General features: G+C 35.6%; 1 protein-coding gene across 5 annotated transcripts in view; it reads right to left on the minus strand.

The window, feature by feature from the left end:
* Ptbp3 (polypyrimidine tract binding protein 3) overlaps positions 1-12,814 on the minus strand; it is a 79,856-nt gene that overhangs the window by 28,780 nt on the left and 38,262 nt on the right. For all 5 annotated transcript variants that reach the window (XM_060381144.1, XM_060381143.1, XM_060381141.1 and 2 more), the window contains one exon: positions 8,147-8,293. In XM_060381144.1, coding sequence (XP_060237127.1) covers positions 8,147-8,293 — 147 coding nt within the window. The remainder of the gene's footprint in view (positions 1-8,146; positions 8,294-12,814) is intronic.

Raw genomic sequence — 12,814 nt, forward strand, 5'->3', positions numbered from 1 at the left:
CTTCCGTAGGACTTGGGTTCAATTCCCAGCACCCACATGGCAGCTCACGGTCTGTAACTGTTTTAGGGAATCCAACACACCACACAGACATACATGCAGCCAAAAAAACCCCAATGTACATAAAATAAAAATAAACAAATACATTTAAAAAAGTAATCTAAAAGGGATTTAAAGTATATACAACAATGTGTGCTTATGGTATATACAGGTATTACACCATTCTATAGAAGTAGCTTTAGCATTGGATTTTAAAATGGGGGTCTAAGAAACAGCCAGCCAAACTATCACCCTCCCCAACGGATAAATGAGAATGTACTTCCTCCACAGTACAGCTGCCTGGTGAACATGATTGTGTCGCTTCTAGATATATTTATCAAAGGTACATATCCTGAACTGAAACACAAGGAAACATACGAACAACACAAGCTGGGAACACTTTGAGAATAAACTGCCTTTCATTTTCAGTAATTTTAAGGACATAGACTAAAAGAAAAGCAAAATTTGTCTAAAATGACTAAAAAGACATAACCAAACAGAACACATACATGAATCTAATGTATCATTTTGCTATATGCAGGTATTATTAGAACAGTTAGCAAACATGAGTGGGATCTACAGATGGTAGATACATACCAATATTAATTTTTTCTTTTTCTTTTTGGGGACCAGTGGTAGGGACTGAACTCAAGACCTCATGTATACCTGGTAGGCCTACCTGAGCCTTCCTGGGGGTTCTTTTTCATTTCCAAATAAAGTCACACTATGTTACTTAAGCTGTTCTTAAAATGTGGCCTCGACCTTGAACTCATGATCCTCCTGAGTAAATAAAACTATAGGCCTGCACCACCAACCCAAGCCAGTGTTGACTACCTTATTCTACTCTGTAGAAAAAAAAGTCCTCATTTGTAGTAAGCGTACACAAAAATCCAGTCAATAATGAAGAATGGGTTGGTCAAATGATCTCAAAAGGCTTGAAAATTGAAACTATTCACTGGCACATTTTTGCTAGCTACATTTCTAATATTCTCAAAACTTACAATATTTATTCCTAAAAAGGAAGTGAAAGGAGAGTAAGCACAACCTGCTTGGTCTGTGTAACATTAATTGTATGTGTGTCCAGATACCTGTGTGTACAGATATATGTTGTGTGTGTCTGTGTGTATTTTAGGGCTAACCTTTTGTATTAGATTTTTAAAAAATTGTTGTACTTTTCACTGGGGAAGACAATTTCTCTACTTCTCATCATTCCTTAGTCCTGTAGTTCTTTTTGCAGGTTGAGGTCTTGTGGCCCCCACCTCTATACCACATGGGAAAAACTTCTATCATGTAGCCACAGCTGGCCTCAAACTACCCTTCTATGTGCTGAAATTACAGAATGTCCCTCCATGCTTAGCCATTCATAATTTCTTAGTCACTCTTAGCATTTCTTAACAGTGGTGATGATCTGAAAACTGTGTATCAAAAATGTCTACAAATTTAATATTGCTTTCATTTCCATATTTTAATCATATAATTGTTATTTTAAATAACTGTGATTTTTAATTTTTGTTTCCAATTTTACAATGTAAAACATTTGTATTCTTAGTACTTTGCTACAATGAACTTTATTAAAAATAAGTGCCTTTCTCAAACCTGGGACCCTTTTATTTTCTATATGATTAATTCAACAAATTCAGTTTTTACACGTGTATTTGTTCTTATCCCTTTGTTTTATTCTTCTTTTTGTTTTGAGACAGGGTCTCACTATGTAGTTCTGGCTGTCCCAGAACTCACTGTGTAAGCAGGCTAGCCACGAATTCAGAGATCCCCTTGTCTTTGCCTCCCAAGTGTTAGAAAAGGCACACTATGCTCAGTTATGTATATGCTCTTTTTATATTTTAAGCACTTAACATGGCCCTTACTAACTAGAGAAAAAAAATTTCCCCCTGAGAAAGGGTGTCCCTGTGTAACAGAGTCCTGGCTGTCCTGGAATTCACTGTGAAAATCAGACTGTACCTGCCTTTGCCTCCTGAGTGCTAGGATTAAAGATGCATGCCAACATGGCCAGCTAAGAAAAATCTTTTTTTAATATACAAAATATTTCACAAATTTGCATTTATGCATAGGCCACATTAATCTCTGTATCAGTTTGAGTGTTATCCACATGCTCAAGTGAACAGGATCCTTTTAAAGATACTAATCTATAAACATTTTAATAGTGGTTTTATGCCAATACAGATTTTTTTATGTATCATAATACAAAAACCCCTATGTTGAGTTCCTAAAGCAATAGCACCTTTAAAAACAATATGTAAATTAACCAAACATTTTGTTTGTACCATTACTTCTCAAAACCACTCCCTTATAGTCAACAGTGTGGGGTTCTAGACTACCAGTTTTGCTTTAACTATGACAATCTATCTCATTTACTTCACTCTGAGCTTCTCAGTAGTAAGATTTTATTAGAAAATTAGAATGGTGCTGCTTTTACAGGTTTGAAAACCAACTCACACTTCCACTTAAATCTTTAATTGGTGTGTATGACATGGGGAGTTATCATTTAAAACACAGGATTAGAATTAACAGACAAATATAAGATCACTGTGTGAACTATTCTACACACTTCATAAATTAAGGGGTGAAAGATATTAGTCAGTACTGTCTTACAGCCAACATATTCCTATGGTAAAGTCTAGATTTTAACCTGTTCAATATGACAGCCAGCCAGGGAGTGGTGGCTCAAGCCTTTAATCACAGCACTTGGGAGACAGAAAGGCAGATTTCTGAGTTCGAGACCAGCTCCGTCTACAGAGTTGAGTTCCAGAACAGCCAGGGCTACACAGAGAAAACCTGTCTTGAAAAACCAAAAGGAATTTCAATATGACTGCTATCAGACCGTCATATCAGGGAGCTGATTTTTACAATTTAGTACCAAAATACAGGTACTACTTCTATATTGGATTTTATAGCTCTGGAGTATCTAGGCAAAGACATTATTATAGTGAGCATTCCTCTCACATTAAAATGACTAAATATCAAAAGCATATGCAAATAAAAAGAAATTTGATTTTACTTGTTTACTTCATGATGTCAATAATCATTCAATTAATTTTAATTCCATTTAAGTAGTTGCTCCTGCTATTTGTACTGCTATTGTTCTTCTTTCTTCACTTTTTCTCTTTCGTAGAAAAAATACAAGACTTAATAGTGCGTACTGCCCTAATCACTACAGAGCATTTGATACAGTCTGCACCGGTGTTCACATACCATTGATTCAAGCTTTCTAAATAACTGGCAAGACAGTGAAGATAGGATTATTTTTTTTTTATTTGAAGATATGATTTTAAGGTTGGGTGTAGTGGTGCACACCTGTAATCCCAGCAGTGAGAGAGATGGGATGGGAAGATGAAAAGTTCAAGAGATGGAGAGGGAAAGAGAAGCAGGGGCAAATAAAGAGAGGGAGGAAAGAAGGGGGAAAAGTAAGGATAGAAAATAAAAAGCTTTTGAAAATAAAAATCCAAGGGAGGAGAAACCTGAAAAATATAATAAATACATTTTACAAGATTCTGAGTTTTTCTTTTGTATTGAGGCAGGACAATTCTAAACTAAAATTCTATTGCCTCAGCTTGAGTGGTAGGATTATAAATATGCACTATTATCACACCAAGTTCTTAGCAATTTTTAACTAAGCAAAAACATGTAAGCAAAACAAACAAAAAGTGTTTGAAGCTGAAAATGCATCTGATGACTTGATTATGATGCAATAAAATTACTACTGTGAGAAATGATTTTTAGACATTAAGGCAACAATTCTAGAATGATTATACTATTAATTTAAAAAAGCAGTATAATCAAACAAGCACAAGGACTTTCTAAACTTACAGAGTGGAAAGATGTAGTTTTTATAAAACTTAAATGCGCTCAGAGATCATCCAGCATTTAGAGATGATAAGGGAGGTAAGGAGTAGAAGGATAGCCTGGGCTACAAATGGAGGTCAACCTAACTTGGGTATTATAGTGAGTCCTATGTTTATAAATAAAACACCAATTACCTGTGTGATGTGAAGAATACAGCTCCAAAGTCAAGAACATGGATACTAGCATAAATATTCTGGTTTTTAGTATTAATCTTACTAAAGAGAACATTTTAAAGGTCCTTACAAAGTCATTTCTGCAGATTCATAAACTACCTAACAAGAAAAACTCCAAAGTAAGAAGTTTTCAAATTTTGTGCCTCACAAAACAACTGTATTTAGTAATTATAGTTCTCTAAATCATACTTCATATGGACTTGACCCTTTGACAACTATGTCCACAGCTGAGAGTCACATACCTGTTTTGGAATATCTTTGTTCTCAAAAAACAAAAACGGAACACAAAGGGGAAAAAAAGGAAGAAATGTGAATACAATGGATTCCTTGGCTTTCAAAAAAAAAGCACTTTTAAATATATGTAAACAGGCACTTCCCATTTTTATGTATGTTTGGTGTAGAGTTTAGAATAAAAAAAGTGTTGAGAAAAAAATCAAGGCTATCTAAGAATAAAATAGGCCATTTGGGTGACTGTAGTTGCCAAGCAACTGGGATTTCTCACTGTTTCCCTTTGGCATAATCTAATCTTTAAGTTTTTATTAAATTATCTTTTGTCAATTTATACTAACATACTTAAGAATCACACTAATGTGAAAACTGTGTGACTTACATAAAAGAAAGTTTAAATTCTACTGAAAGACTTTAAAAGAAATATAAACAAAGCAAAACTTTCAGTACTACAGATTCAGAGAAAAATATATTAATTATTTCTGAACTTAAAAAAATCTAGAAAGTGACTAGCGGTTTAACACTGTTCTCAGGAACACCAGTGCTGACTATGTAAACTGTGAACAGTGGCTCTCTTAACCATCCCTGTACACAGCACCAACTTGGTTATGGCTCCAATGCTGGAGTTTTGAAAGACACAATTTTATTCAATTTATTCATGGCCAAAAAAATAAAGTATGTTCTGGTGAATGCAGATAGTTTTCGGTATGCAAATATCTTCAATAAGCCACTACTTCAATCAGTACATACATACAAACCTGAACATTGTATCAATCATTGAGGCTGACTGATGCTAAGGAAAAGACCAGCAGCACCCGTAAAGTTCACCTTCTAACTTTGTGAGTCAGTGGAATGCTTCTTAATTCAATCCTTAGTAAATATAGATCATAAAAAATATAAGAGGAATGGAAGCTTTACATATTAAAACACCCACTTTCAACCTAGAGGAAAACTGGTGACTTGTGTTAAGGTTTGTTGCATTCTGAGTCCACTTTGTGTTTGTGCGAATCGAAAACATAATGGGAAAGCTTTTTAAATAACCAGTCTTAGCTTTTCCTAACACTAGGGGTTTCATGTACCATCAAAAGATGCTGAAAAGATGTTACCTTTACTTTGGTCAAATTATGTATGCTCTGACGTCTTAATTTCCTGTCCTTAAAGTCTTGTGCATTAGAAACAGCTGTATAAGTATATACATAATTAAAATGTAACTCAAATATAATTACCCAGTAGAGTTTGTTTCTGTCAAAGAGATAGTCCTATTGTATCAAATGTATGTTACTTTATAATGGCTAATGTTTTTAAAAGAATGTTTAAGCTATTTAAATTCTTGTGCCTCCTCCCCCAAAGGACATTTAAAAATATGATTATATATTAACTTTATATACCTTCTTCATAAATTTTGCCTTAAACATTGTGCCTTGTTTTATTAGAATCCAATTCTGGTTTTCGTAACAGAATTTTATTCTAAACATACATTTACTTTAAAAAATCTTTATAATGCCAGTGTTTGGTATATCACTGCTTATCTATTTATTGAATTTATTGAATACACAACTCCAAAAATGAAAAAAAAATCTACCCAATTCCAATTTTTTAAAAAAAGAAAGTAAGAGTTAACAAAAATAATTTTAAGAATATAATCACTGGGGGAGGAGCATGGGAGGAGAAGAGGGAAAGTGGGTGGGGTTGGGAGGGGACGAGAGAGGGGGCTACAGCTGGTATGCAAAGTGAATCAATTGTAATAAATAAAAAACTTTAAAAAGGAAAAAAAAAAGAATATAATCAGTCAATTTCTGAAGAGACAGTATGTACCTCACTCCACAATAGATTAAGCTATGGTACACAGTAAGACAGGAATGGAATGCAAAAGTCAAGTCCAATCTAGATTTAGAGTGCATGCCAAGTGATCCGCATTCTTGAACATAGAATGTAACATGTACTTATTAACACGTGTATATAATAAATGCATATTGTAAGCATTCAAGAAGGGCATGCATGAAAAACTAGGATAAGTTTCATATCAGTAGATTAATTAATGGGTTATTACATAACCCAGAAGAAACTTATCTTGCCATTAGGAGGAATAAAACGTTACCTTTATTCTTCATATACATTTGTATGTGTGTGTATATATACATATATACAAAAAAAAAAAAACCTGCCAAGAGAACAAAGACTTGAATATCAAACCAGAATCAAAGTATTGGAAGAGAAGCTGGAAAGATGGCTGAACTGTTAGGAGTACCTGTTGCTCTTTCAGAGGACCTGAGTTGAGTTTGTAGCATGCGCACAGTGGCTCACAAACATCTGTATCTTAAGTTCTAAGCAAATGGATGTGTACAGTTATATACACAGCACAACAAAAAAATATATAGAATATTACCATCAATATCAGTTATCTCTGATCAAAAAGATGCTTTTTTTCTTATTTTTCTAGATTGCTTGAATGTTTGACTATGAGCAGGTTTCTTATTTGTGATCTATAAAACCAAATTTCATTGAAGAAACTCTAATAGTCTGAAATATAGCTCAACAGTACAGTACCTGCTTAGCATGTTTAAGGCTCTTAAGTAGACATCCAAGAAGAAAAATGAAATGTTATTATGTCCTAAATTAAGTAGTATGTGCAGGAAATGTTCTTGTATTAATGTGGAAAATTCTAATTCAGTAAATTTATAAACACAGTTCCTATAATAATCTTTCAACTTAGAAAAAAAAAAAAACTGGCTGGGCATGGTAGCACAAGCCTTTAATCCTAGCACTCAGGGAGGCAAAGGTAAGCAGAGACCAGCCTGGTCCAAGACAACCATGGCTCCACAGAGAAACACTGTCTCGAAAAAACAAAAACTAAACAAACAAACAAACAAAAAGTGGGAAAAAAAGCTGAAGAATTCTTGGCCTAGAAAAAGAATACATGCAAAATTCTCCTGTATTAAAAAAAAAATCTTGCATTCTAAATACTTATCCTTACACCAACAGATCATCTTTCAAAGAAGGATCACGTTGTAGCAGATGGAGACCATTACTACTGGTCAAAACACGGAGAGCAACTGAGCGCCAGCCCCAAGGGATGCATCTGCAGCACAACTCCTCAGGGAACATGGTGGGGCAAGGGGAAGAGACTGTAAACACCGGAGACAGGAGTCTGCCGGGAGGCCGTGTCCTAGAAGCGACGAGGAAGCCGCAGCCACGGTACCTATTTCAACACGCGCTGCCTCAGCAAGGACAACATCAACAAACATGCTAATGGAGGAGAGGGAAATCTCACAAGCCCCTGCTCTTAGACAGAGCCGTCAACAATTAACAACAGCTGAGCAAGGAATCGTGAGCCTTCCCCAGAGTCGAGTCCCCTGAAATCACGTGCACAGAAGCAACACTAAACAGCACCAGCAAGTTGTGTGTATGTGCGTGTGTGTGTACACACTCCCACAAACGCATATAAAAGGCTTTTGATTTCTGTCAAAACAACAGCTAAATCTAGCGATTTCTTGCACTCCTATCACATTGAGAATTCAGGGGGGATACAGAATCTTATCTTAATTGTGAAAATAGTTATAAGGGGGGAAAATGTTACTTCTTGCTTTTTTGGACTCTCCCTGTGTAGTCTAACTTCCCACTGCTAGAATTATAAGAATGTGATCCCATGTCACTTCTAATGGCGTAACTTCCAATGTTTCCAAATGAAACTGTCTTTATTATTAAGCCTTTAAGAACAAATTACATACGCAATCCTAGTAAAATATAATAAAATGAAAAAAAATGATGGTTCTTATAAAGTACAGAAAATTAATTTTAAGTTATGATGCTATGTTTTTATTATTCTTACAGATGCCTTAAATACTTACAGCCTGATTAGGCAGATTGTCAGTCTTAAGTTCTCGGTGATTGGAATACTGGATATAAACAGGCTGACTTCGAAGATGAGGAGTAACAGGAGTGTAATAATTTATCATAGTAACAGCAGCTTCTTCAGAAGCCATTTCTAAAAAGGCCTGCAATAAACACAAAAGATGGTTAAGAATCATTCTACATTGGCCTAAACTTGTGCTTTTTCAGCATGCAGGACACTGTCCCCAGGAGGATAAAATTAATTTGGAAAATTTGATCCAATAAAGGTTTTCAACTTGGGAAACTGCTATTTGATTAAATATTTTCTGCTGAGTTGTCTGTCGTTTTACTTCTGTTTCTTCAAATGCCTAAAAATAGTTATAAAGGCAAAAATAAATGTTTGCATCACTATTACAAATGATAGAAGCTATGATTTAATTTATTTTTATTTTTTGTAAAACGGGGGCTAAATTGCTAGCGTACACAAAAGAAATGCTAGAATTTCATTCAACACAGCCAAGTAAAAAGTTAAAAACAAAAGGCCAGTGTGAATGCCCCAGCATTGGGAGGCAGACGTGGGGAACTTCAGCCTGGTACAGCGCATAGGGAGAGCCTGCTTTAAACGTGCCAGGCCACAGAGGAAGAATGGGAGGAGACAGGCAGGGGCCACAGCCATGATACCAAGTGAAATAATTGTAATAAATACACAAATAATAAACAAAAATAACAATAAAGAAAACTAAAAATAAATAAATGAATAAATAAATAAAACAGGCATCACTTGGTTAAATAGGGAAATGAATCAACGAATGAATGAAGAATAAATAAATAAGTAAGTAAATAAATAAATAAATGAGAAAAGCCCAAAAGCCTGTTAGAGAATGGAAAAAGGGGATAGTTTTGGTTGAAAAGTATTCTCTCTACTTAACTTTTTGTTTGTTTGTTTGGTTTGGTTTTTGAGTCTGAGTTTTTCTATGTAACAAGCCCTGGCTGTCCTGGACTTTGCGTAGACCAGGCTGACTTTGAACTCACAGAGCTTCACCTGCCTCTGCCTCCCAAGTATTTCTTACAAACACAGATGTGGCCAGGTGGTGAAACATGTCTTTAATCACAGCACTTGGGAGGCAGAAGCAGGTGGGTCTCCGAGTTAAAGGCCAGCCTGGACTTCAGAATGAGTTCCAGGACAGCCAAGGCTACATAGATATACCCTGTCTCAAAAATGAAAAACCACCACCAACAACAAAACACAGATGTCCACCTATCTATCCCCTTTCACAGAAGATCTGGAGATGTTAGAAAACTACCTTCAAACCCTCCAGATAAATATTATTTTAAAATAAGATGCAAAGGCTCAATTATTAAAATTAGGAGCATAAACTCCCTATAGTAGGTCAGTACTGATTTGATTCATCCAGGTGGCACTGTACTAATACAAGATGGGAGCAGCATGGGGAAAGCAGAGATGGGAGAAGCTTCTTGACTTTTCATGTCTTATCCTATGCATAAATTCTAGCTATATAGACTGCTGTAAGTTCTGTGATGGGATTAAAACAGCAATGAGAACTTTTCTAGTTATTGCTATTGCATTTTAACTCTTAATATATTTTTGGTGGTCCTGAAAATCTTGTGTACTCAGCATTGTAATGAAGAGGACACCAAATCTAGACCTTAGAAAAATTTAACACATGGTAATTTGCTACCTGTTTCTTCTACTTTTCTTGAGTAGTTTTGTTTATAAATAATGTGGACATGAAACTGGATAATGTCTGATTCCGTTTGTTTTGTTTAACAAACATCATCCCTGTTAGAATTTAGATGACATTGCTAAGATTTAGAGAAGTCAAATAGCATTCTGTAATATTCAGTCTGTGTGCTTACACATTTCTTAGAGTTGGTACATGGCTATCACTTAAATTATAGCTCCTTCTACTAAAAATTCTATGGGTTGCATGTTTATATCTAACATTAATTGTCTGAGAGAGGCAGTGCACATGTAAGGCCACACGTTTCCTTGCATTGACTGTTTCTGTGAGTTAACTTTTGTTGTTGTGTTGTTTCATTTTGGTCAGAGCTCTTTAGTAATATACTTCATCAAGAGATTCTGATGTCACTAATAACACCTATGAAGGTGTGATGTTGAGGAGAAAGGTCAGAATAATTTCATCAGCTTTCTCCCTCAGTAGTGACTTTGGGTTATAACTTTCAGATTATAAAAGTACAACTCTTTACTAGTTACTCCAGAAAAACACCAAAATGCCTTGTCTAGATTCCATGTAGAAAGTTCATTTTTTCCTTTACTTTTTTAAAGATGCATTTAAGAATTTGTATGTGTATGTGTGTTCTTCTGCATGCACACAGGTGCACCATGTGCATGCCCAGTCAGAGAGGATGTGGATTACCTGGGAGGAGAGTTAGGAGTGTGAGCCGCCTGGTGGTCCTGGGAATGAAATTAGCCAGTGCTCTTCACTTTGTTTATTGTGAGACAGTGGCTCTCTAGTATGTAGCTCTGGCTAGACTGAAACTTACTATGGAGACCAGGCTGGCCTGGAACACACAGACATCCCTCTGCTTTTGCCTTCTGAGTGCTGGGACTAATGTTGACTGCCACCTTGCCCAGCAACACCAGTGTTTTTAACCACGCTGGCCTTTCACAGACATCCATCCACCTGCCTTTGCCTCTCAAATTCTGAAACTAAAGGAAGTGCACCACCGTGCCTTTCTGTCTTGCCATTGTTTGTGTTTAACAAAGTATATTACAGATGAATTATATATTATACATTATAAATTATATATTACAGATGAATTTTAAATGGCTTCTGATTATGGCTGTTTACTAAATGCTATTTTATAATGAGAAAAAAGAATTGTGTAAGAAAAAAGTTTATGTAGATTTTGATCGTGTTTTTGTTGCATACATTTCAGTGCTCAGTATGGTGGACATGTTTATATTGTCTTTTCATCAGCCATTAAATGAGGCATGCATGAAGAAGGAGGGAAGGTGGGATTAGGAGGGGAGGAAGGAGGGGCTTATGGGGGGATACAAAGTGAATAAAGTGTAATTAATAAAAGTTAAAGAAAAATGAGGCAAACTTGTTTCATTGAAAGTTCTGTTGCCAACTACGTGTGATAGGTAATACATGTCCTCCAGCACTCAGGAGGCTAAGGCATGAAATTTCTGAGTTCACAGATAGCCTGGTTTACAGAGTGAATTCAAGAACAAACAAAATAAGTAAATAGATTTTTTTAAACATTAGAAAAAAATTTTGATTTTTAAATTTTAATATGTTATGTTGGAATATGATATAAAAAGACATGACAATCTTAATGGAAGTTAACAATTATCTAAAAAGTACTTTCAAATTACCTAAACCCAAAGTCATAGTAGAATGGTAGCTGATAGAGACCAAGGAAAGAAGGAACTGGAAAATTGTTACTTAAGACAGGGAATTACAGTTCAGAACAATGAAAAACTACCAAAGATGGATGAGGTAATAGTTGTCTCTAACAACCATTAAAATGTATACTTAACTCATTACTTAAAAATTAATTTTTTCTGTGTATCTTACAATTTAGGAAGTAAGAAGAGGGTTAGAGAGAGGGTTGCTATTTGACTTCTCTAAATCTTAGCAATCTCCTCTAAATTCTAACAGGGATGCTGTTTGTTAAACAAAATCAGACATTATCCAGTTTCATGTCCACATTATTTATAAACAAAACTACTAAAGAAAAGTAGAAGAAACAGGCAGCAAATTATAATGTGTTAAATTTGTTTTTAAGGTCTAGATTCGGTGTCCTCTTCATTACAATGCTGAGTACACAAGATTTTTCAGGACCACCAAAAATGTGTTAAGAGTTAGAATTTTATTCTAGTAGGCTCTTAGTTGACACAAGGGAGCAATTCTTCCTATGAGCATGACAGTTAATACCCTGTGTCAGCTGCCAGGAAATGAAGCTTCCTTACTCACCTTAGGAAAAGCTCGGTTTAGCCGGGTGTGGTGGTGACGCCTGTAATCCCAGCACTCCAGGAGGCAGAGGCAGGCAGATTGCTTTGAGTTCGAGGCCAGCCTGGTCTATAAACCAAGTCCAGGACAGCCAAAGCTACACAGAGAAAACCTGTCTCAAAACACTAAAAAATACAAGGGTTTTGTCCTCCTCTTGGTGGGGGAGGACACAGAGACAAGAATTTTTTTCTGGGTAAAAAGGCTTCTGAATAACAAAAAATAAAAATAAAAAATTTAAAAAGTCTAGAGTGAAGAAATACACTAATGGGGCCTGGAAAGATGTCTCAGAGGTTAAGAGCACTGGCTGCTCTTCTAGGGGTCCTGAGTTCAATTCCCAACAACCACAAGGTGGCTCACAACCATCTATAATGAGATCTGGTGCCCTCTTCTGGCCTGCAGGTGTATATACATAATACATAAATCTTTAAAAAATAAAAAAATTACACTGATGGGAGAAAATATGTGCTATTTATCTTATTAGAAGCTGTTATACAGAATAGATAAAGAATTCCAAAAATTCAACTGCAACACAAAATAAAACAATAAAATGATTCTATTTTTTCAAATGGGCAATAGAGCTGGGCCTGTTTGTACACAGCTCTAAGGCGAAGGCTCCAAAGCTCAGGAGTTAGAGCGCTGGTATTATACACAGGTATAATTCCAGAAGGTAGGAGGTGGAGGCAA

Source organism: Meriones unguiculatus, chromosome 3 (assembly GCF_030254825.1).
Source record: "Meriones unguiculatus strain TT.TT164.6M chromosome 3, Bangor_MerUng_6.1, whole genome shotgun sequence".
Taxonomy (NCBI): Eukaryota; Metazoa; Chordata; class Mammalia; order Rodentia; family Muridae; genus Meriones; species Meriones unguiculatus.